General features: G+C 40.3%; 1 protein-coding gene across 2 annotated transcripts in view; it reads left to right on the top strand.

The window, feature by feature from the left end:
* Positions 1-24,435, top strand: part of rabgap1l (RAB GTPase activating protein 1-like) — a 97,960-nt gene that overhangs the window by 42,279 nt on the left and 31,246 nt on the right. The window contains exons 14-16 of one of the 2 annotated variants that reach the window (XM_079349785.1): positions 16,419-16,532; positions 21,725-21,799; positions 24,025-24,150. In XM_079349785.1, the coding sequence (XP_079205911.1) occupies positions 16,419-16,532; positions 21,725-21,799; positions 24,025-24,150 (315 nt within the window). Of the gene's footprint in view, positions 1-16,418; positions 16,533-21,724; positions 21,800-22,594; positions 22,817-24,024; positions 24,151-24,435 lie in introns of those variants that run through there. The other variant, XM_079349786.1, reaches the window with a different exon arrangement.

Genomic DNA, 24,435 nt, shown 5'->3' on the forward strand with positions numbered 1-24,435 from the left:
TCTGTATCTATTCCTCCCAGCCAGAGCAGCTTTCGGCTTTAGGCCTGCTAAATATTCATAGCCGACACTATTTCAGGAATTCCCTTTTATTACCACAAATGGATGCACTCGCCTCACTTCCTTTTTCACTTTCTATTCTGCCGCTTTCCACTTTCCATGCTGATTAAGGACCAGCTGACCCTTTTTGGAGGTAGGAAAGTAATAATTGTAATGGAAGCCAGTTCCTGCCTCTTTGTGCTCATGGTGGATCCTCACGGCACCCACAAAAAGCCTTTGATGACTTAAGGAGGGTCATACTTAGACACATACGCACCAACACACTCGTACATCTTGCATGGCCTCAGTCAGTGTTTTCAAATGATGCCTGCGTTGTTGCTTGATAGGTGACAGGTGTTGATCTAGGTGTAGCCAATGATGCGCTTTTACTGTATCGAATGTGCAGTCTGAAGATCTATTTATTTATTAACAAGTCGACTTAGGTTACAATCACTGTAGTGCTGTTATGATGCTGCATTTAGTCACAGTGGTACTTGGTTAATGTCTGGTAATAAATACACTGATATTTTGGAGATTTTTCTTATGAATAACTTATACTGGAGGTTAGCTTCAAGATAGTAACTCCAACGTCTAAATACGATTTATGTTTTTATCCCTCATGCCTCAGTGATATGCAACCCCCCTCCCGCCACGCCCAATGAATATTAATACAATGAATACAATTCATATTACGTAAGAATTATGCAGACTGAGTTACATTATTGATGTGTGCTGATGACGGTTGACACCCGGACTCTTGACCTCGGGGGAGAGAAGAACTGGAGGTTGTGAGAAATAACTTCTTTGGAGAATTAATATAAAAAAAACATTTGATTCTGTGCAATGTAATTTTCTTAGAAGGCACAGGACGTTTGTTGTTTAATAATGGAATGAAATTGGTTAATAACAAGGACGCTGCAGAATTCATGAAGCATCCTGCAGCATCATGAGATGACTGTACACGGCCTTTTAGCAGAGTGTTCAGTAGAGACTTGACATTTTAATCACAACACCAAATCCAATCATTTACAAATGTTACTATCTCCCTTGTTGCCATAGTTGCAAAGTCATTACACTGTCCATCCAGGAACAAAATGATTTCAGGTTCAATCATCATAGAAGTGGACCTGTTAGTGCTAAACTCAAAGAGCAATAAAGGGAACACTTACCTGCCCCGGGTTGAAAATTGGAAAAGGCTTCAGTGTGGAAGTACAGGATTTTTTCTTCAGCTACTTTTCAGGTTTCAGCAAATTCATTTCACCTTTGGACCTGATGATTGACATAGGTCTCCTATCCATCAGTGGCTACTTGACTGGTAGCTTTCACTTCCATTTGTCCAAGTGCTCTGACTCTCCCAAACAAAGACTTTTTTATTGGTTTCAAGTTGCACCCAGCATCCCACTTTCAGTTTTAAAAGTCTGATTCTGCAAGTTTTATTTATTTTTTATTGTTCTAAGTCTCCGTTGCATCATTGCTTTCACTGTTAGTCTTGAATCATGCTGACTCTCTGTAATAAAGCCACTTTGTGAAATCCCAATCCCCCTTGAGCACCAGAGCACTCTCTGGCTTGTGGCAACTATGAAAACCAATTTAGGTCAGGCTTGCTTAAATGCCTGCTTAAGGTACAATGTTGACTGTCTTGCTGATTTGGCTGATAATCTTCATATCTGCATGCTCAGAAAAAATGTCCATGAGGATAAGGTCATTGGCTATTTTGAATTAATGAGGCCTGTTTGCCACTTGAACCGTCGGAGAACTCTGGAATGTTACAAATATGCTTTTTTTTTACCATCTTTATGCTCGTATGATTTTTTTGTTTTAGGTTATCGCTTCAGTTAATCTCAACACCTCCTTTGTAGAGAGTTGGGTCAAGAAAACCGCTGTTAAACTGAATATCAGCACACCTTTGATCCGATCACTGTCACGATATTGCCAGCTAAGTCCCAGAGTTTATCACTGCTCCGCTGTACAATCTTTACAAGAAAAAGAGGTATCCATTTTTGGTTTATTAAATCATGTGTTGGCCCCAGGAAAGCTACTACGCTGCTTTGTTATGTGTGTGCGTGTATGTGTAAAGTCCTCGACTCCACTGTATATCTGCCCTCATAGGATGCCTCTTGGTCTCTTGGTCATAACCGTCGTCAAATAAGTCTGACTAAAAGTTACAAATAAAAGTTGACTCCTGTTAGGGACATTATGGAAAACTCTTCAGGGATCTTTGGGGCTAAACAAATCATATGTCTCAAAAGCAGATGTGTAATATTTGACACATCTGAAAACAGAAATATATACAGACAGCATCCACATCAGTAGCTGAACAAAGCAGCTAGTTATTGATTCACTTGAGTCACTGTAATGATCAATAAATCTGTCATTGATGAACTGCCAGTATCACCACCACCTTTTAGCTTTCCATAGCTCCTGGTCAAAAGGATTTAGTAGCAGTAAATATTCAATACCTACATTATAATGACCGTCACTTTATCTAAAATCATATTTATCTGAATAGATATATAATTGATTTGAAAAAACGCCATTTTTTTTACAAACCAAAATTGGATTATAAAAAGAGCCTTTATCTTATCCACTCTATATTTTAATTGATATTGTTGATTTAAATCAAAAATAAATTCACTTGGCAGTGAAGTGTGCTGAGTATTCAAGACAGGCGGACTCAAATTAAAGACAAACCAAATAAAACAGAAGTGCGGTCTAGTTTGTGTCTGCACATCGGAGACCACGACAGCTACATGCCTGACTTTGTGGCTTACTATGAGGAATTGTACCCTCGTGCTTGTGCATTAATTTTACACTGCCGAAGCACAGCTCTCCCAAGCATGCCAGGTCCAAGGAAATGTCCTGTGCTTTAGCACGAATCAGAGCGCTCACCCTGGTCAAACAAACCTTGACTGTATGGGTGAAGCATGCTTGGCCATGGTACAGATTGTCTATTGTGAATGTGCCCTTAGGATCCTGTAGTGAAGGTTGGATCAGACACCTTTCATTGGCAGATTACAGTATTCTATAAACAATTCAACGTTATTCATAGAATATCTGGTAATTCCTAACTAAAACTCTCCAACATTTGTTGTAGATTTTGTAGTTGAGATGACTGACATAATTTGACTTGCAGAGAATAGGGCACCTTTTCGTGTGAAACAGAATCCTTACCCCTCTTATCTTTCCAGTTAGTCAGACTGTGTTAGAGCCTGCTCTTTTCTCTTTTGTGGTCCACCTTTCTCACATCTGATCCCGTCACAGCCGGCACTTTAAACTGTGTCTTTTCTCCTATTCACAAAGACTTATTGTGACAGAATGGAGCTCATTTAAATATTGGCTTTGGCTCGGCTTTAATCTACTGCCCTGTTCGCTGTACAAAAAGAACATCTAAAGATGTTTTGTTTCCTTCCTTTTTATCCTTTCTGATTTGATTTGGAATAATTTGTATCATTTGTCTTTTCCTATTTATAAATAGAGGACAGAGACAAGCTCTTTAAAGGACATTTGAGGGCAACCCCATGTGTGCTTTTTCAAAAAAATATATACTGGTAACCTCCCTGCAGACGTCTGGTACTTAGGCTATGCCAACAGGTATAGAGGCCAGCTTCTCTAATTCTCTCTCCGGCTATTTAAGCAGAATTACATTTCACAAGACTTTTCTGATTTCCCCCCTTGGTTCCTGAGCATATATTTCCTTCCTTCTACTAACTCCTTTCGGTGTCTCGTTCCTTCCTGTCTCCCCCATCTATCCTGAAGCAGTGTTACCCATAGAAGCACAGGAGGCCTTGCTATGTTATGCACTTATTCAATAGTGATGGTACAGCAGCCAGCCTCAAGCCATTCTTGATAAAGCTAGTTCTTCCTCCGTGACATTTAGCCTTGCTACTGTTCCATGCTGGAGGTTAGAAGTGGAGGATATGTCATTTGAGACTTTCTGTTGATTGGTCTGTCTGTTAACTCCTACATTTAGTAGACAGTCTGTGAACCAGCTGCGCTAATATACTTGAACATTTCTGCTGACGCCTTGTCAGTATTTTTACCCTTGGGATATTTTGTAATGCTTCATAAACCCAGCATCTTCACAAGCTGAGCTGAAACATAATGTGGGTCAGTAAACCATAATAATTGATTTTAAGTATTGAAGAATTGTCAGAAAAACAAAAGTCAAATATATATTTTATTAGTTTTTCCTTAAGAAGTCACCTTTATTAAACACATCTGAAACAATTCTATTCATAAGCACAATATTTAGTAAAATGCCATACATTATTGGACATAGTCTATTTTATAATAAGAGGAGTTTTATTCGTTTCATCTGAGATAAATTATCCTCCTGTACATGTTGCCCACACGTTCACAACACTTTTTCACACCACACATGATAAAACAGTTTGTCAACTTAAACAACTATAAAAAAAAATAAAAAAAAGTGTTTATCATAAAAAAACGAGAAGGCCATAATGTTTGTATATAGATCAAAACAATGGGTGGTCAACAACAGTCTGTATAAAATGGTAATAAGGAGGGAATGATTCTGATCACACTTAAACAATAGGTATCAAAGCCTCCTCACCACACAAAGGGAAAGTCAATGTTAGGAGACTATATCAAAGGATTGAAGTTTTCTTCACTGAGCTAGATGAGTTTGAGAAAAGAACTCTTTAGTTGTTGATTTGTAACTGTGCACTACTGAGTTCATGGGAAAGTAAAGTAAATAGGCTTCAGGTTTGCATTGAGAGCCAGACTTAATATGCGCCTTTTCTTATCAGGAAAGCTTTTTATTGCACTTTTCTCCTTGCATGTCCTTACAAGAGAGCTTTTATCTGTTAATAACTTAAACTGAAACTCCTCCAGTGTTGTAAAAATGGAAGGACATTTTTCGCCAATTGGACAAGGTCACTTTGCAATTATAATATTTGGCTAGGAATTTAGTGTTAAACGTTTGAGGTGTACAATACAGTCTATGCATTTATCCCGAAAATGTTTGTTCTTGAATTCTGGTTAAATTTTCTCTACCTGTAAATCTACATAAGGGATGATGGATTTGAAGCAGCCAACCATCCAGTATTTGATCCCAGATTTCAGTTGAGTGTCTCCATTGTCTCGCTGTCTCTTCCCACCAACCGAACATTAGGACTTAAGAGCCACTGTGTCGCTATGGATACCCTGGGCTGAGTCTAAAGAAGCAACAAGGTTCCAGAGAGTATATTTGATGCTCATAAATAGGACACAATTAAATTGGATGTTTATGTTGGCTCCAAAATAGTATCAGCGTCATTATTTTTTCATGTGCTGTTCAATTTAGAATATTTATAGAACGCAGGCAGAGAAGGAAGTGCAAAACCTTATCTGTTTTGTGTGGGTCTTATTTCTGTCTTTTTTGAACATGTTTATTTTACACAGAGAAACACAAACATTCTACTTGTCTTCACGTAAGTGTTCTGTCATAGACTGACCCACCTCTTTGTCTCGAGCCAAAAAAAGTCTCAAACTATATCCTCCACTAAAAGTCTCAACACCGTAAAAATGTCAGATATCTGAGTGGACACACTTTTTGGATGTTGTGTATTGGTGTGCGTCTGTGTCAGCACCAGAGACTATAACAATACATTCAATTTCCCCCTGTTAGTTTTTATGCATTCTAGTCATTGGTTTCAAGTCAAATCCCAATATCTAGTAGACATCAGATCCCAACATTGTCTGTTTGATTTTTAAAACTCAACAGGTGATTCAAGTCAGATCCCAACCTCTGGAAGATTTCAAATCCAGCGTATGTTTAATGCCAAACCCTCCAATGTCTGTTGACATCAAATCCCAATGTTGGGTTAATGCAGAGCCCAACATGCTGTTGGTTGACTTCAACATCCATTGCTGTTTAACATTAAATCCTAACGACTGAGACTGTAGATGTCAAAACCCAAGGTCTCTTTGACGTCTTAATCCAACGTCTGGATGTGAAGACCCAACCTTTCTCTGTTACTCTTCAGCTCGGGGTTTTTCCCAGTATGTCTCAAAACGACTGCTTGTGTTTTATGAAAAGCAGACTGAGAAGTGTTGCATATTCACTTTCTCTCTGATCACTGCGCCTGTATTTCTGTAAGTCTGTTTAAAACCAGTTGGATTATTAAAATGCCACAGCAGCGACACAGAGTCGGATGAATTTGCAATTTTCCAGGCGGGCCAGCTGTTGCCCCCCTCCACCACTACCACCCTCAACTCTCCAGGGAAGCCTCTAGAAACTTCCTCGCCAGCAAACAAGGACAAAGGCCTCAGGGGGGGAAGTGGGTTTTTAATTACCAGACTGCTGTCCTCTGAATATCACACCAGCAGATTATCACGCTCTATCCCTCTGAAATGAGGAGGGTTTGGGGGGTAGCAAGGTGCGATATGATACAGTCTTCTTTAAACACCTAATGTACCGAAGAATGAGCACATTTTTGGCATCTTTTTGGAAACACTAAAGGACGATGGGATTGGTCTTTTAAATCTTTATATCTCAATAATCTAGAGAGATATTGTGCTTCGAGAGCCTCAGAGCTACAAAATTAGCTGTAACCTTAATCTACAACTGGAGCTTAAATGTTTATCCTTTTTAAAAAAATAGATATTACAGAAGAGAGAGCACAGTTCAAATTGAGTTTAGAATAACATACCATGCCTATTGTTTTGAACCTCTACTTGATATCCAGCTTCAGGGTTTTACTTAAAAGTATTATTTTTTTCCAGAAGTTTGACAGTACCACAGGAGAAATAATCTCATTTGCACATTTTCTTCCCTTAAAGGCATCCATCTTAAGAGTAATCAATCCAACTGATCACCACAGGACATCTAACAGACTAGCCAAGTCTTTCTTACTACACTGTGGTTGCTGATGATGCTTGAGTGACCTTGTTCAGGAGGTTGCTGGAGCTGTGTCGAGAAACTCGGCATTATACCACTTGATTTCTTTAAAGAAATGATCTGAGAAATAAATGGTCATTTATTAATATTAAATCATGTGACACATGCTTCTCAAACACATAGGCCCAAATTACATAAATGTACTAATCATGACCTACAATATGGACATGCATTAATGGCTCTACTCCAGTCATCTGTGCGACTGGCTCAATCTCTTGCTGCTTCATTTGGCATTCTACTGAGTTTAAGAGCTAGTGTTAGCACTTGATTTTTATATAAATTAATTTTTCCCCCCTACCTCTAAGTAACACACACAATTATGAAATATTTCCTGACAGTGGGCCTTCTTTGGGCTCTAGCACTACAAACAAGTATAAAGTTACCAGGCAAACAGTTCAAAGATCAAAGAACAGAAGTGCAAAGACCAAAAACATCAGTTTTATTTAGTAAGGGACGGGGTTTGTTCCCAATAAGAATCTCAATGCATACGTTTAGCCTTTAGCATTAGTATAAAAAGCTTACTGTTGTGATTGAAAGGTCTTAAAAAGTACTATGTTTGTTTTTACTGTAAGGAGGGACTCTAAAAAAACAAAAGCTCTCATTGAGGTTTTTTTTTTTTTTTTTTTCACCAAATGCAGACTGTTTCTGACTTCCAATACGGGCCCCCTTTAAAAGGAGAAGCCCTTTATCCAAAGATGGGGTGGCTAGCTTATTCCTGCTGTCAGTCACTCTCCTCATGCTCTACCATTGTGTCCTCCTCCCTGCTGTTAGCGTCGGCCCTTCGAGGTCATTTCTCCATCCCTTCATATTTGCTCCCCCGCCCCATCTGTCCTCTTTCTCTTCTTACTGCCTCCTCTTCATGCTAACTCATCTTTTTCTATTATGTGGCTTCTCACTCACAGTTGCAGTGCCCTGCAGACAATGTTCTGCTAAAGTGTTTTTATGTCATGTTAAAATCTCGAGTTGAAGCACAAACATTGTCGGAGCAGTCTTGATTCTGTGACTTGACGTGGACTCTGGCGTGCAGGAGCTGCAGGGGTCATCCCTGTAACAGACGCGCTCTTGCACACCATCTTGCGGGGTTCATCTCAGTCTCTGTTCTCTGAAATGACCCATGATGCACGACCACCGACTCCTGCTGTAGCCAGGCTCAGCTGGTTTTGCAATTGCTTTGTATTGTATCAATCAGAGGGTTTCAGAGTCACAAGCCCATTGAATTTATCCAATTGATCCACTACTCTGCCAGTGTGAGAAGAGAAAAAGCCCTTTGATCGAGAACATGATCAATGAATAGGATTGACATTGCTTGGAGAAAAAGAAACACATAAACAGTATTCTCTCATCACTGCTTTTCAGTGTCAAACCCGCTGTGAAACCTGTGTTAGGGAGCTGTAGCCCACCCAGGAGAATTTGACTCCCTTTCAATGACATGGAGAGTTTTAGAGACACAACATGTCGAAGGACTCAAAGCCTCATGTTACTCTGACAGAAGTATGATCCAGGAGAGAACATTTCAATAATTGGCTCTGAATAAGACCAAAACAAAGTTGTTTCCACCCACAAAAAAAACAAACCTTCTCTCTGTAGTGTATGTGCAGTCAGTAACCTGCTACTGTTTTATTTTGCTGTGACACCTCCTCTGTCCTTCTCTCCCTTTCACCAGCAGGGTGCACCATCATTGTTAATAATATTTAAAAAAAACATGGATTCAGCTGCTGAACAGATCTTGTAGTATTTTTTAATCTTCTTCAGAATAAAGTGGATTTAAGATGACGTTTGTGTGACATTATGATGCTATTCTAGAAGCTAGCATTTAGCATTTGCTTTAAATATTCTTTATTAAACCGTTCACTTCTTCACCAAGCCGAGAAAATTCAACAAGGTGCATTCTGCTGTGCAGATTAGTTTACTGGGACTTTAAATTGAGAGTGGTTCCCATACTAATACCAATATTGATGTCACCCTCAGATCGTTATCAGGTATGTGTGAGTATACCAGCCAGTGCATTCTTGTTATGGTTGATAACAAACACACCATCAAATCCAGATCCCCCTTAGGTTTGAATCAGACTAAATGCTTTCCAGCTACTTTATGCTTTATCTCCATTTTGGCAGAAGCGAAGTACACCATTTATGTATTTGGACTAGCTATGCTATCTCTGTAATTATCCTTCACTCACAGTTTGACTTTGCACCCAGCATCCATCTTCATGCTAACCTTCAGCGGTTTGGCGCTAGCAGCATCCTCTCCGATTGGCTGCTCTTTCTCTTCAGGAGTTCGGGGGCTTTGGAGTGTTCAGCTGTCTGAACCCACCCGGCATATTTTGCTCCAGCCTCATCAGTTTAGCAAAGCATGGCTGCCTTTCTATCGAGGGGCTCACCAGCCAGCACCCATGGGCCCCCATTTCACACCCGGGAGTTACATAAGAGTGTCAGAGAAGAAGGACATCTTGAGAGCTCACTGCTCTCTCTTGAATGGTTTAATAGTTAGAAAGGAGGCACTGCTTCTCAGAATCTGCATTTCATTTATTCACGTTTCAAGCTTTAACTACCACTTTAGTCCGGAGAGAATGTGAGTGCAGGTAGGTGGTTCATTATTTTTTTGCTCAAGGACATTTTGACAGGATTCAGTGCTGTTGATAGACAGAGTGACTCATGCTTCTGAAGCTACATGTTGACATGCTCGTTTCTGTGCTGTAAATCAGACACCAGTGTGAGCACTTAACCTCACACCACTTTTTTCTTAACAATTTCTTATGTTAACAGATGACACTTACCAAAGTTGAAGCAGAAAACCCTAAAAGGCAAATATGTCTGTCATCAGCGTCACATACTGATGAAAAGGAAGGCAACACCAAGAAAAAAATTTCTGATTGAGTACATGTAAAGCTCCCCTCATACGTCAAGATCCCATGAAGATTCTCTGTAAATCCTGTAAAGACTGTCTACCTCGAGTCAATAACTAGACTGTTAAATAACTACATTAGATATTATCATCCAACGTCCTTTGCTTTCCTCATCCTTGCATTGTTGTCTTCCGTAAGCGTGTACATATTAGTTTAACATTTTATTTTCTAATGCTGTTTTTGGAAAGCAAAGCTAACACGAGGCAAATTACTGACACGTGCACGCGCATGCCTGGCCTATAAAGCTGACGCTCTGAATAATCGGAAAAATAAACCGCTGAATTTGAAGTCAGTTGACTCATGATGTCGTTGTTCCGATGTTTTTTTTTTTTTGTTGCTTAATGTGAGAACTTTAAACCACTCCATAAAAACACACGGCTAGCTCACTGACAACTAAAGATGTTTAGACGATCTAATAGCAAGTTTCATTATATCACCTGCTTATGACCACAATTCAATACGTTCAAGAAATTTCCTTAGAAAGTTGTGCAAATCAATTGAACAAAATGGATCGGAGGTAAATGAGAATAAAACAGGATTAAAGCTTATTTGAAATTTCTTTAATTATTTGATATTTTATTTTAATTCATACAACATGTGTCTGCCCTCCTCATGAACTACATGAAAAGCACAGCTGAGAACCTTTAAATAAATCAACAGTAATTCTTAAATAAACCACTTTTGACCTTTCTGACACAGGAGTGTTTGCTCCTGTGTCTTCTTTCAGGAGGCGCACCTGACTCTCTGAACCTGAGGCAGCTTTTACCAGTCAGGCCAGCAGGGTTACACAAAGTGCTGCTGGATGTAGAGGGATGCGGAGGTGGAGCACAGTGGTTCAAACAAATCAGCAGTTTATATTTTTAGCTGTGTGTGTTAAGTAGGTTACCTGTCGGCGAGGTCTGAGTAATGGACTGTCTGCCCAACAACCCCCCAGGCTGCAATTAGAGGAAGCCTCACATTCCCTTCAATGTACACCCCCCCCCCCCCCCCCCCCCCCCGCCCCCCGTCTCTACTCTCTGTCTGCTTCTCTTCTCTCTCTCTTTATCTATCTTGATCTGTTTGTCTCTCCCTCCTTCTCTCCTTCTTTCCGTCTGTCTGTTTGTATGTCACTTTAAGAGCCACCTAGACTATACTGAAGAGTAGACAAACCTGCGCAAACACACACACACACACACACACACACACACACACACACACATTGGATCCAGGCTGATGGAGGACAGCACAGATGTAATTCCCCTGCCTGTGCTAATGATTTTTTAATCGCTCCATTTTATTATGTCATCTGCAAAATGCTGAGGGAGTCAGTGCTGCTGCCTCACATCCCTGCTGATTTGTGTGCAGGTGAAACAAAGTGTATGCATCTTTCATGCCAATCTTTTTTTTCACTATTTAGTTTGAACAAGCCTCTTTGTATTTGTTTTTAGGCTGGATTTCTGTGTTTAAAGATATACTTTGATGAGCTTACGGTCTCCCTCTCACGCATACATCAGTGTACATTTCTATGCATTCATGATGATTAAGCATGCCCTCATAAAGATGTGTCTGAAGTTCTGCTTTATAGAGGCTTTAAATCACTGCGGGCTCGATAGGCTTTACTGCTCTCTCCCGTGAAGCTGCTTGCTGAATATTTCATGTCCTGGTTTTTCCAATCAGGAAGGATCTTACAGTCTTTCCTGTTCCTGCTTATGTAAATCATAACATTGCAAAAAAAAAAAGAAAAAAGCCTCCACTTTATAAACTAATAGATAGAAATGTAGATTAAGAGGTTTAACTGCAGTCAAGAATAGCGGTGTCCTTTCTTCAGAGATGACGCTGCCTCTCTCACCCTTGTGTTGTCCTCTTGTAAGATCCTCTTCCCTTCTTGTATCACCGTGTGAAAATGGAACGACTGTATCGCTGACAGCCGCCCGGATTCTCCTCAATTGTTACTTTGCTCACCTGTGGCAGCAGTCGTCAAAGATTCAGGCGGGAGATCCTGTGACATGAAGATGATAGTGAAGGGGACTTGGAGGCTTCTGTTTTGTCACATTAAATGTCGACCTCCTGCTCTGTCGCCGGCTTCAGAGGGGATGCCAGTGTGGATTGAGTTGGATTTCGTGGTAATGGTTGAAATCTGGGTTCAGTCGTCCTGTAAGCCCAAACTGATGCCTGTGAGCAACATCTGATTTTCCTTCTTGCTTTTGATACAAGAACAGATAATTGACTCTCTCAACCATTTTTAGTGTTATTAGTGTCTTCTTAGTGTTTGAGTTGCACTGTTGGAGCCTACTGAATGACTTTACCTGTAATGGCAGCACGATGGTTCTGCAGTCAAGACTGATTCCATTTATTTTATGTTTGTACTAACGCTGTACTGTACAGCAGGGATGGAGGGTGATGAGCTGGGACACTGTGACAGAAAGCCGATGCTGCTGATGAGGCTGCAGTTCCTCAGACTCCCCGCAGAGATCAAAGAGCTGACAGCTTTAGCATTGGCATGTGCTATCACACACACGTGCCCCACATTTATCACTCTTGTTCCAGCAATAAGGCAGCAGAGAGTGTGCACTAATCAGCTCACATCTGCAAAACTAAAGGAACAGTCCAAAATACAGCACAGTAGTTTTGATAGACGGCGAGGGGGGAGAGCGGAGTAACCGGCTTTGTTCTTTGTTGAAAAGCTTTAATTTGTCATTTAGATATGCATTTCACAACACAGTGAAATTAACTACGCAATTACAGTCTTGACTTGCTTTGCTTTGGGGTGGCTGTGGCTCAGTGGTAGAGTCAGTCATCACGACACTGGAAGGTTGTGGGTTCATTCCTCAGATCCTGCTGTCACATGTTGAAGAGTCCTTGAAAAAAAAAAAAAAAAAAAACCCAATTCAAATGTCTCCTTTTGCCACGTCAGCATCGTGTGATTGTGTATGACTAGAACATCAGATAATACCGGCGCAGCCGGCATGTCATAGGGTCAATTGTAATTGTACATAAATGAAATATTCCCATGAGGTTACAATGAGAAAGCACAACATGTACAGCAGATGCTTCACATACACGCACTCTGACGTGCGCACACACGGCACTGTTCTTGCACTACCTCTGCCCATCCTGTCTCGCCCTGTTACGCCTCTGTTACAACCTCTGATGGGGATACTGAGGTAGGATCACTTACTGTAGACCTCCATTACACCTCCAGGCCTTTTATAGTGAAGGAGACTTCACAGAGGTGTAAATATTGCACCTTTAACCGGCCTTTAGCAGGTTGGATAGAGCTAAATATTTAGGAGTAAACACTTAGAGGTGTCAGGAGACGATGGAAGGAGAGGAAAGAGGAGAGAACAAAAATGATTGAGGATATCTAATAACAACATAACAACTTAGAGAATAAAATAGGACGCCTGTTGCAGCGGGAGATGAAACAGAGACAGGGGGGGGATATGGAAGCTGGAAGAGGAAAACATAAACAGGAAGAGAAATAAAGTGTGAGAAATAATCCAAAGAGAAAAAAGAATAATTCAAAAGTAAACTGAAGAAGTAAGGAAGGAGGATAAGCAGAGTAGAGGACATCCTCTCCTTCCTCTTTTGGACAGTTTTTTTTGAGTAATGAGGCTGTTAATTAGTCGAGACATGCATGGTTTATTAAATCAGAGTGTTTACAACTTTCAGTGTCAAACAGATTCTTCCAGGTCTTTGCTGATGTTTCCATGGTAATTACAGTATCTTTAATGGGTTTTTGATTGATGGACTATAAAAAAAGAAGTAATACACTTATCATCAGTCTATAATTATTTTTAAAGCAATGTTTCAACATGTGGAGTAATTAATTAAACTGCTCTTTGTGTGCTTGTTCTGTACATTCTGTTCTCTTGTAAATGAAGAAGAGACCTCGGGGGGAAAAAAAAGGTTGTTCACGCTGGGTTTCACTTTGACTATCACGGTTCTTTTAAATGATAACATAGACTGAATGAAAGAGTGCGGGGTGTCCATCACTACTGCTGTATTGTGTTGGTATGATGTCACTTGGACTGCGACTGCCAATCATTTCCTTGAAAAGGAAAATCAATCTTTTGGTTCATAAAATGTGAAAGTCCAAGCTGGGCTTTTTTATCAAATGAAGAATTTAAGCTCCACAGATCGTCAGTTATTAAACGCACAACACAAAGAAATCACTTCACCTAACTCGTGAAGCATTTATAGATGTTCTTCTAATTGACTTGTTGATTGAATAAGTATTTTCATCTTCAAATGTAAAGTTCATATCGGTTGCCGTGGGAGAATAACTTCTGCTTTTCACATTTTTTCATGATTCAACATGCATCTAATGCATCTTATGTTCATTTTCCAACGAGTTTTACTCTCAGGTTTTGGCAAACCACATACACATGAGAAAGATCATCTCATGCACAACTTAATTCATTCAGGAAGAGTGGCATCGTTTTTGTGCACCAGAAGGAACATAATGTAAAAACTGCTGGGTTCAATTTCCCACACATAATGCACAGAACGACACACACTACCTCCACACCACTAATCCCATTACAGCATTACGCGCTGTTTTACCAGGAGCTCTAGACTAACCCTTTTCTCTCTGTGTTTATTTTATTGAACCTTTATTCATGCAGGAAAAGTCCCATTGAGGTTGAAAACCTTTTTTTTTTTCAAGGGAGTCCTGCAGTCCTGCATGTGTGTGTGTCTACGAGCATACTCTAAAAACACAACTGTTTGCACTCCTACAAAATAAAATACCGCAGACACTCAGTAACAGGGTGTACCAGGGTGATCCATTCCCAAGTGATACATCAGTGCGGTGCGTGCATTCTTTGTGATCGTTGGTTTGTGATGGTGTCCGTACATTTTCTGACAATAAATGAGGATCAGACTGTCCTATCTTCAGTCTTCATCACATGTGTTAGTTTTCTGTCAGTGATAGGAGACAGGTAACATGAGAGAGCCGGGTCACTGGTATTGAACCATGTTATTTTACATTTAGATGGTCATACCTCTCAGCCTCGAGGATGCCACGTAAAAGAAAAAAAAAACGTTTTCTTCAGTGCAATCCAAACAACCAAGATACTAAAATCTATAAGCTATGGGATATAAATGATCTACCATCCTTTTTTCCATTACTGATTGGTGTTACTCTCTGAGGATGGAGGAGTTTCTTTGCACAACTCCAAGTTGGTGGTGAGGGATCGCCTTACCACGATTTTTCCCTTCTTAGACAAACCACAATATTTCTCGTTTTCCCACTGTATGATCCTCTTGATGTAAATTCCTTCCTTTTATGTCTCCTGTCAGCAGACAAGGATTTGAGAGCGCAGAAAAAAAAAAATCCAATGTCTCCCTCTAACTCTCTCGCATTTCTAGTCTGATATACACAAACACATGCAGGCCCATCAGGCTCAGTGTTAGTTTATCTGCCGCTTACAGAGAACTGTTGGAGAACTGCTGTGCTGCCAGTCTTCTCTCCGCCCATGTTTGCTCTGTGATCATGATTTTGTGTGTGTGTGTGTGTGTGTGTGTGTGTGTAATACTGAAACTCTGTCTGTGTGTGAGTGAGAAATTGAAGGTAAAATGGAAGATTGCGTTCATAAACTATGTCTTTTTGTAAGTAAGACGCCCGCAGGAAAACAAGAATATGTGTGAACGCTCTGAGGCCCTGGGAGTTCTTTGGTAGGAGGGATGAGAAAGGCAATAATACATACAAACACAATGACATAGCAGTGTGTCTCTGCTTCGCGCTCAAGCTGGGTGCTCATTCGAACACAATACATTGCATATTTCTCTGCTGTGTTCAAACACTTACCGACAGAGAAAAGATGTAAAGATGGAAGACATCTTGCGTTTTGAGTCAACAAAGTCTCTGCTGTTCCATCATGTCTTTAGATTATCAAAAACCTTTAGAGGGACATTTGGTCTTTACAGTTGCTCTTACCCACAATATATCAGAATGACTATACACAGAAATATGAACAAAATAAGACATGCTAATAAGATATAAAGCAACAAGTACAATAAATCCATCAGTGTACAGAGTGCATGTTCACGAAGAATAAGATATAGCACAGGTTGTTTAAGAGATAAGCTACAGTGCTGTACCACACAGCACACAGAATTAAAGACAGGAAACAATATGAAACATGAATGTACATCGGCTTTATTTAAATGTGTACTTCCTTTAATCATTAACATGAAACCAACATTGAAGTAACTCTGTGTCTCAACCTGACTTTGGTGATGTTGCTTCTCTTGCTTTTCATTCAGTGTCTGTCATGCTTCTGATGTTTGCTCTTGTTTTTAACCCTGTTGTTGTTGTTGTTGGTGTTTTTTTATTTGATCCGTAGTCGAATATTCTTTTTTTTTTCTTCTTTTTTTCTCTTTTTTTCTCTGAATTCATTAATAAACGTATTAGTTTTAATTCTTTATTTATTTGTGTGTGTATTTGACTTCTAATGCATTTTTGCTGATGCATACTGTAGTACAGCTTCCTGTTTTGGCTGAATCGTCAACTCCTTTAGTTTGTAATGTGCTCACTCACACAAAGTCACTTGTCTTAAGATGTCTTACCTTTGTAATCTGTGTGTGTTGCAGGACTCGGCTCAGGAAGGTGTGATCACTCGGGACATTCACCGCACCTTCCCTGCACATGACTACTTCAAGGACTCAGACGGAGACGGTCAAGATTCTTTGTATAAGATCTGCAAGGTAAGCCTGGGATATATAACACTAAGGCTGCTTTGAAAGGCTTAATATGTAGTTCCAGACATTTTCAAATGGATCAAATCAGCTCAGGATTACATTTTATCCCGCTTTCTTTTTGATATCAAGGTACAGCCATCTCAATACACACGATCTCATCATGCCTTTGAATGTTTTTTAAAAACCTCCCTGCTGAAGATAAAAGTGTTTGAGATGAGAAGCTAATGCAGAAATGTGTCCTCGGCCATCTTTTCCTTTTGAAGCATTAGCATTTCTTGGTCTGGCACGGCTCAGCGGGAATTTTCTTGGCATTTGAACTTGGCTCAGTGATATATAATGGACAGTGCACGCCTTCACTGAGCAATCATTACAAACCCTTCCTGCGCAAGACAGCCCGGACATCCCCACCTCTCAGTGGACAGTCATTGATCTGGTCTTTCAATTTTCTGAAACTTAAACATGCTGGCTGTTCAGTAGGTGGCAGGTTTCTCTCAAATAATGAACATAAAAGGTTTCTATATATCGGATTTTAGGCATGAAGTAAACTACTCAGTTGCAGAAGGCTGCAGGCTTTGTTTTACTTGATGTATGGACTGAATGATCATTTTAATAAGTTTCAATAATAATGAATTTGGCATGCTTTGGACTCTCGGGCTCATCTTGATTGGATGTCCCCTTCCCCTCGACAAAAACAGCCCTCTTTTTCTCATTACTATTTCTTATTTTTATGCTGTTGGTAGCGAAGGTAGCCAATTGTACGTTTGGAAACAACGCTAAGGGCATTATCTCAACAAGATTGCACATCAAATGTAGCACATTACAGTCTTTTTTTTTGATAGAATAGGGTGCTGGAGGCCTCGTGGTTAGGTCGCGCCCTGTGTACTGAGGCTGTAATCCTCCAAGCAAGCAGCCAGGCTTCAAATCTGACCTGGAGCTCCTTTACAGCACGTTACTCTCCTCCCTCTCTCTCCGACTCTATGTGCTGTCCTATTATTATTTTTTAGATGGCCAAAGCCAACAAATAAATATGAACTTATCGCTATTAATCTCAACCTTTAAGGTGCCAATATAAAACATGTGTTTTCTTAAGACACTAAAACATTAGTATTATTATTTACAAAGACCCAACACATGGCCTGAGCACTAAGAAACATTTAAAAGCTTACAGTGGACTTTTTTTTATCTTAGATGCAGAAACAAAAAGAAGGATAGAGACGAACAGAACAACAACATACCGACAAGAAGCATGAATCAGGTTTAAGCCTCAAGCAGCATAAGTAGGAGCTGGTCCAAACCTGAGCCAGCCCTAACTATAGGCTATTTAAAAAAAGGGATGTTTTAAGCCTAAACTCATAAAAGTAGAGGGAGGGTCTCTGCCTCCTGGACCCTGATTGGTAGATGGTTCCTAACTAAAGGCTCTACCTCCCAGAGTACGTTTCGAGACTATGTTGGAAAATGATGCTCCTCAGTGTCAAACCACAGTCCTGTCTACACCTGTATAAAGAAATGTTTTCTCTTGTTCACAATTACATGAGGTCAAGATGAAACAATGTAAAATCAAACAGCCTTTGTATATGGAACACTTTGTTTTCGCCACTCCTACTGTGCAGTCTTATTCTCTGACCTTTTAGTGGGTCAACCATAATCCTGGTCACATAAAAACATGCAGCAGTGGCTCCTTTGTATTGAAATAAAAGAGGAAAGTACGGGAGGGTCCCAGTGGACTCACACCCTGAGGTAATTATCTGTGAAGACACACGGTACATTTTATTCAAACCAAAGCCACGGTCAGCACTACTGTAAAGAATGAAAGCAGGTCTTAATCTCTGTCATTGTCCTGCTCTCGGCTTCACCGCGGCCGTGAAACCGACCGCTTCAGTGTCTTGTGACCGGTCTTCTTTGCTCACGCTACGGTTTAAATCGCAGCTTTATCACACACGGAAAATAAATTGTGAATCATTTTTAACAAAAACGAACTCGTCAAAATATTGCATCCTCGCACTGACAGTTTAACAAGCTTGAAAAACAATCTAACAACAGCCGTCATTAATCCAAAAATGCATCAACAGGAAAGATTACTTTCTACTCTTAAATAACAGAACCCAGGCTGCGCGCATCTATATCAGGCACAAGCACGAGCCACGACTCTACCAATGCCCCCCAGACACAACCTTTTAACCACACAGATAAATAATGCACAGCATATAAAATAAGAGCAAAATCAAAGGAGTATTTAGTGGAGACAAAAGACAAGAATCTCTGGAGTAGAACTGTTGCTTCTTTCTCGTTTACCGGCACAGCCGATTTACAGCCGGTCAGCGCTGTGGGAGAACCTGTCAGTAAGGGTTAGCGTCCAGCCCGGGCCCAACTAGGTCAGTGTCGAGCCCGCCTTCATTTGTATGCAAATCCATGTAGATTTGCTGCTGATAAGGTTGGCCGGCTCTTGAGGCATGAGTGGGTTACAGGCACAGAGGATCCAGGACAAAGTTTGTATTCATTTTCACGCAGCAGTAGACCTGGAGACTTTTATTTTCTAACCTTTTTTTTTTAATCTCTCCCAGCTGAAGGTCACCCATGCTCTAAGTTCTCTTTCAGCGATAAATGATTTATTCTCTTAATGTTTCACTCTGTCACACGTGGCGCTCACCTCTGCGACCTCACACATCTACCTGTGGTCACTCAGAAGGTCTGCAGGAAACCGTCGGGGGTTAACTGCTTCACTCAAGGGCACAGTGACAGTGAGCATTATTCTCCCAGTTTGTGCTCAAAACCTGTGACTCAGATAAATGGATAAAAGAATATGTACTGGAAACATAGGGCCACATCAAACTGGTTGAAGTTGCATATATATATATACATGACATTAGTTCACATCCTGGTGATGAGAATTGTGAATTTCTGTCAAATCAGTCCCAACACGGTTTTTCATGAAACGAATGACATGTTTCACCACTTAAATCTCTTCCTTATCTGAAGCTGACACTCACCTATTTTTTTCCATTACAGCAAGAAACTAACTTTTGTTTTTCAGAAAATGGTATTACCATAGAAACGGAGTCTTAAGAGTCACACTTCATTATTGCGATAACATGTCGCATCTTCTCATTCTGGAGTTGATAAAAATAATCCTCTGACCTGAATTCTCTGCTCGCACAGTAGTGAAGCTGTTTTTCATGAACCACAGTGTGACCTGTTCCGAAGCTGCGGATCTTTGCTGCGTTTGATTCCGTCCAGAATTCAAGCAGCTGTTAATGCCAGGACACAATTCCTCACAATAGTTTTTACCTGTCCTTTTGTTTAAAAAAAAAACCAAAACAACCTTTAACAAAAGAAAATATTAAGCTTACAGATCAATTCAGAACAGGCCATTTAAACTTCAGTCACTATTCAGGAAGTGCCGCAAGAAAACTTTGGTAACCCTACTAACAGTAAGCGCTCTGAGATTGAGATTGAGCAGCGCAAAAACCCGACTATTAGTGGACACACGCTCTATTCTACGGGTCAGCGACTGCCGACCCTCAGGCCAAGACTGTTCTGCCAGCAGTAAAATCTGGGTACGGATTAGCAGTGCAAATCTATGCACACAGTTTTACAAACCTTCCCGACATATTGGAGACTTGTGGGCACTGATTTACAAACCTTGGGTACAGATTGGCAAAAAGTTTCCCTTGTGACTGTGAATCACAACAGGTGCTGTGTCTGATGTTATTCTACTCTTGGTTTTACTGCAAACACTGACGTATTTAAATACCAGGAAGTTGAATTCACTTAGCACAAAATAAAAATGGCGTAGCTGCACTTAAACAATAATAACGCTACAAGTAAGTGTGGAGTGGCGGTCGCAAATCAAAAAAGTATTAGAATAAGATAGGCATTAAAAATTAGTGTTGGTTATTTTACAATATTGAAAAGGAAAAATTAAACACTAAATTAAAAGCTTTCCAATAATTTATAGGTATAATGTTGCTATAATGTTCTTTTACCCATCAACCAAATATTCCTCTTTATAAACTTAGAGTTTCATTGACAGAGTGTTAGTAGATCTGAACTGCCTTAAACGTTTTTTCTAACCTCGATATATACAACAAAAACCGGCCTATCACTTAGGAGAATGTAGACATTGAATGGGACCTATCTTTCCATCTAAGCTTTTTATAATCTCTGTCTTACAAATTTAGACTTCTCCCACCAGGACATCCCCCATCCATCTGTCAGCGTGCACTTCTCCCAGATGAGTCGGGGGCATGTGAATGCCACACTCCATCAAACATGTCAGCTTGCAGATAACGCTTCAGACAGCTCCACAAGACTTCTCCATTACCCCCACATCAAACCCCCAAATTAGCAGAGGAGCTCTGAATGTCCACACTAATCTTTCAGGAGAGGGAGAGACTCTTTCATGTGTGGCTGCTGTGTCTGTCAAAAAGAGAAGAATCGTCCATGATGTCTTTGCGGCAGATGTTTAATAAGGGAAATCAAAGTGTGCTCAATGAACCTCCACAGACCATCACAATCCCGAGCTGTGAAACACTCAGGATGTCTTCTTTAATAACCAAAGTGCTGCTCGTGTGTGGTTCTTCTGTACTTGCATGATATTGGCAGATGAGAGTGGAAGTTGTTTGTTGTTGTTTCTCCCTTTTTTATCCCCCATGTAAATAATTCTTCAAATAGTTTGAGACATGTCTTCCTGTTTGCTTATTAGCATGATTGGTGGGATGTGCCACTTACCAGCCGTTCTTTAAATGGAGCTGCTCCTGTACGGTCATCTGAAGGTTACTCTCAGTGTTCCACACACTGATGACTGAAACACACACACACACACACACACACACTCGCAAGTATTGTGTTATGATTTGACTGTATGTTAGATTATTAAAAGAAATCCACTTGGCTTTGATGTGGGTATCATATTTGTGAAGAATGTGCAGCTAAACACCCGTTTTTGTTCAGTCTTGCAGTATTTTAAAGATCTTTGCTGCACCGTGAAACCAAAAGATTACCACACGGTCTGCTCCACAAATTATTCAAATCACTTTTTCACCCGTGAAATTCTTTCCCCCTCCATGTTTGTGTATGATTTTACTGTGTTTTCCTGAAGGACAGAGGAATACTGAGGTGTTAAGATCGAGGCATTCATTTCTGAACTCTTATTTTTCGCTGATTCTCTTCCTGTGTTTGCTTCTGCTTCCCTCTGACAGGCTTACTCCGTCTACGATGAGGAAATCGGATATTGCCAGGGTCAGTCATTCCTCGCTGCGGTTCTCCTGCTGCATGTGAGTGAACTTCTTTTCTATCCATCTACTGTCTGAGCCCGCGGTCTCATGGTCATACACACAGAGGTACAATACAACATAAACATACTTTCAAACCATCCTGGGTGAGACAAAACAACACAAACCTTTAATGTTGAGCATAATCAGTGCATAGACGACACAATGTGAACAGTCAAACACTTTCATTCATTCACAGGTAAAGCTTATCATCCGAATAAAATATTCACATGCTTTACATTTGTCAGAAGAAATGACTTCATTGTGCCTCTCTTTGTGATTGGATGTTTCACTGATTTAACTAAAGACTGTGGGCGAGGGCTGTCTAAAGTATACTTGCCTTTCAAGTTAACACTTTGGCAAAAGAAAACAAAAACAAAAAAAAACATGTTGGCTTTGTTTGGTTTGCTGCACTGTCACTCTGTTTCTACAGAAACAAAGACTGTTTGCATGTGCTAGGTGTAATAAAAGCTGAACCTAGACAATGCAAGACTGAATGAGGCTGCCAGAGAGACATTGTGAGAGGAAGAAAAGCTGTGGCAGACGAGAAAGTTGCTGACTGCCGTAGTGAAAGCAGTTTAGAGCAGAATGCTGCAGATGAATAGAGGGAGCTAAACGCATGAGACAGAATCAGAGACGAAAAACGAGGAGCGGGAAAGAGGTGGGCAAGACACTCCATCACAGTTTGGTTTCAAGGTCAATACACAACTCTTGCTGTATATACCCCATCTGAACTCTCCACATTTAGTTCCATTTAAACCTCTCACTATCTTTTTCCTCTTCCATTCAAAGTGTGCATGAAGTTGTCCGCATATGAACACAGCTGAGGTGTTATTAAAGAAAGATTTAAAATACACGGAGAGGAAAGAGAGAGCAGTGGAAGTTTGGTTGAAGTCCAAAACGCAAGGGCAGCAAAGGATGAAGAGGAAGGATAGAGGAAGGAGAGGGGCTGAGGAGAAATGGCGGGAGAGTCATTGAAGGGAACTGTGGATGACTTTGGAGAAGATACATCAGGATGAGGTAAGGAGGAGAGGAGACAGGAGTTTAATGGAGAGAAGGGAGGAGGAAGTTATCGAGGAGGTTGTTTTTAAGATGAGCAGGAGGGAGGGCGAGGGGGATAAAGGGAACTGCAGTAAAAGAAATAGAGAGTTATACAGGGGGAGGTGGACAGGTTATAGGAGAGGAAGAAAAGGAGAGGTCATGAAGGAGATGTCAGGAATATTAATAGAGGTCTGGGTTTACCTGCAGGAGCCCATTCAGCCCCAAACACACACTGTCAGTCTGATTAAATATCACCTCAGTGTCTATGAGAGTGTGTGCTTGTGTAAGCCGGAGAGAGCAAGGAGAAATAAATCCGAACAAACACAGTTTAAAGCTCCTTTTATGTCGGTTATCTTCATTTATCCAAACGACACACGTACCGAAACACACAGAGTCAATGAAGAACTTGCATTACAACGTTTTCGTTGCTCACACTCGCAAATTCAAACAGCTCAAAGTGTGGCATTACATGTTATCTGCCCCTTTACTTCCTGTCTTTGTCCTTGGGTCTTTATTAAGAGCCAGTTATCTTAAATCAAAATGTCAAACTTGCCTGCTTCTCCATCTCTGAGGAGCCATCAGTTGGGGTTTAAGCAAAACTTAGCAAATAAATAAAGGGTCCTATTCCCATAGCATCACAGTGACTGACGTGGCTGAAAAGGCAGATGGACATTCAACATGTTTTGAAGGCTCTTTGACCACGAATGTCATACAGCGTTTCAAACAAGGGTTTCTGGTTTCATTTGTGGCAACAGTCAGATAATCGATTATCAGACTCAGTTTACTGGAGTTTAAGATGATGTTTGCATTAGCTTTTTAAAACCCAAGCAACAGCAAAGAAACAACCACAATTCAAACAGAATTACCAGATAATTTGATATTCATAAAAAATGCATGTGCAGCATAAGATACGCAGAGAAGCTGAGCAGCGAAAGCGAAAGCCAGCAATTCTTATTTCTACAATGAAATCACATTTTGTCTCTGTAGCAATGCACTTACTTTTTCATGTCTTTCTAGCTCGTGAATCTATGGAATTTGTGTTAGCCAGTAATCTACTCACTAAAAATCATCAAATGGATTTTTTTTTTTTTTAACTTTCTGTTCTGTCAGATAACCTGACTGTAATCTAAGATGATACTGCTTAGTTGTGATTTGTGTTTTTTGTTTTTTTTCTCATGTGATTTCAGATGCCTGAGGAACAGGCCTTCTGTGTGTTGGTGAAAATCATGTATGAGTACGGCCTTCGAGCTCTCTACAAAAACAACTTTGAGGATCTTCACTGCAAGTTCTACCAGCTGGAGAGGCTGATGCAGGTTCGTGATGCGATCAATCACAATACTTGAAATGACAATGAATGTGTTTACTACATAACTGGGGAAAATATAATGTTGACAAGACGACCCTGACTGGATCGATGTACATGAAATGAAGTGACAATGTGGAACTCAGCAGTATAGAAGTAAAAGCTCTCTGATTGGATATTTGCTTTGATGCAGACTGGGAGTCATAACTAGCGTCTCCCTTTACAGCCTTGTACCTTCAACGTTTGTGTCTCACTGCAGGTTATATATAGATCTTTTTTATCTTTACTTGTTATT

This window comes from Symphodus melops (assembly GCF_947650265.1).
Source record: "Symphodus melops genome assembly, chromosome: 8".
NCBI classification, from domain to species: Eukaryota; Metazoa; Chordata; class Actinopteri; order Labriformes; family Labridae; genus Symphodus; species Symphodus melops.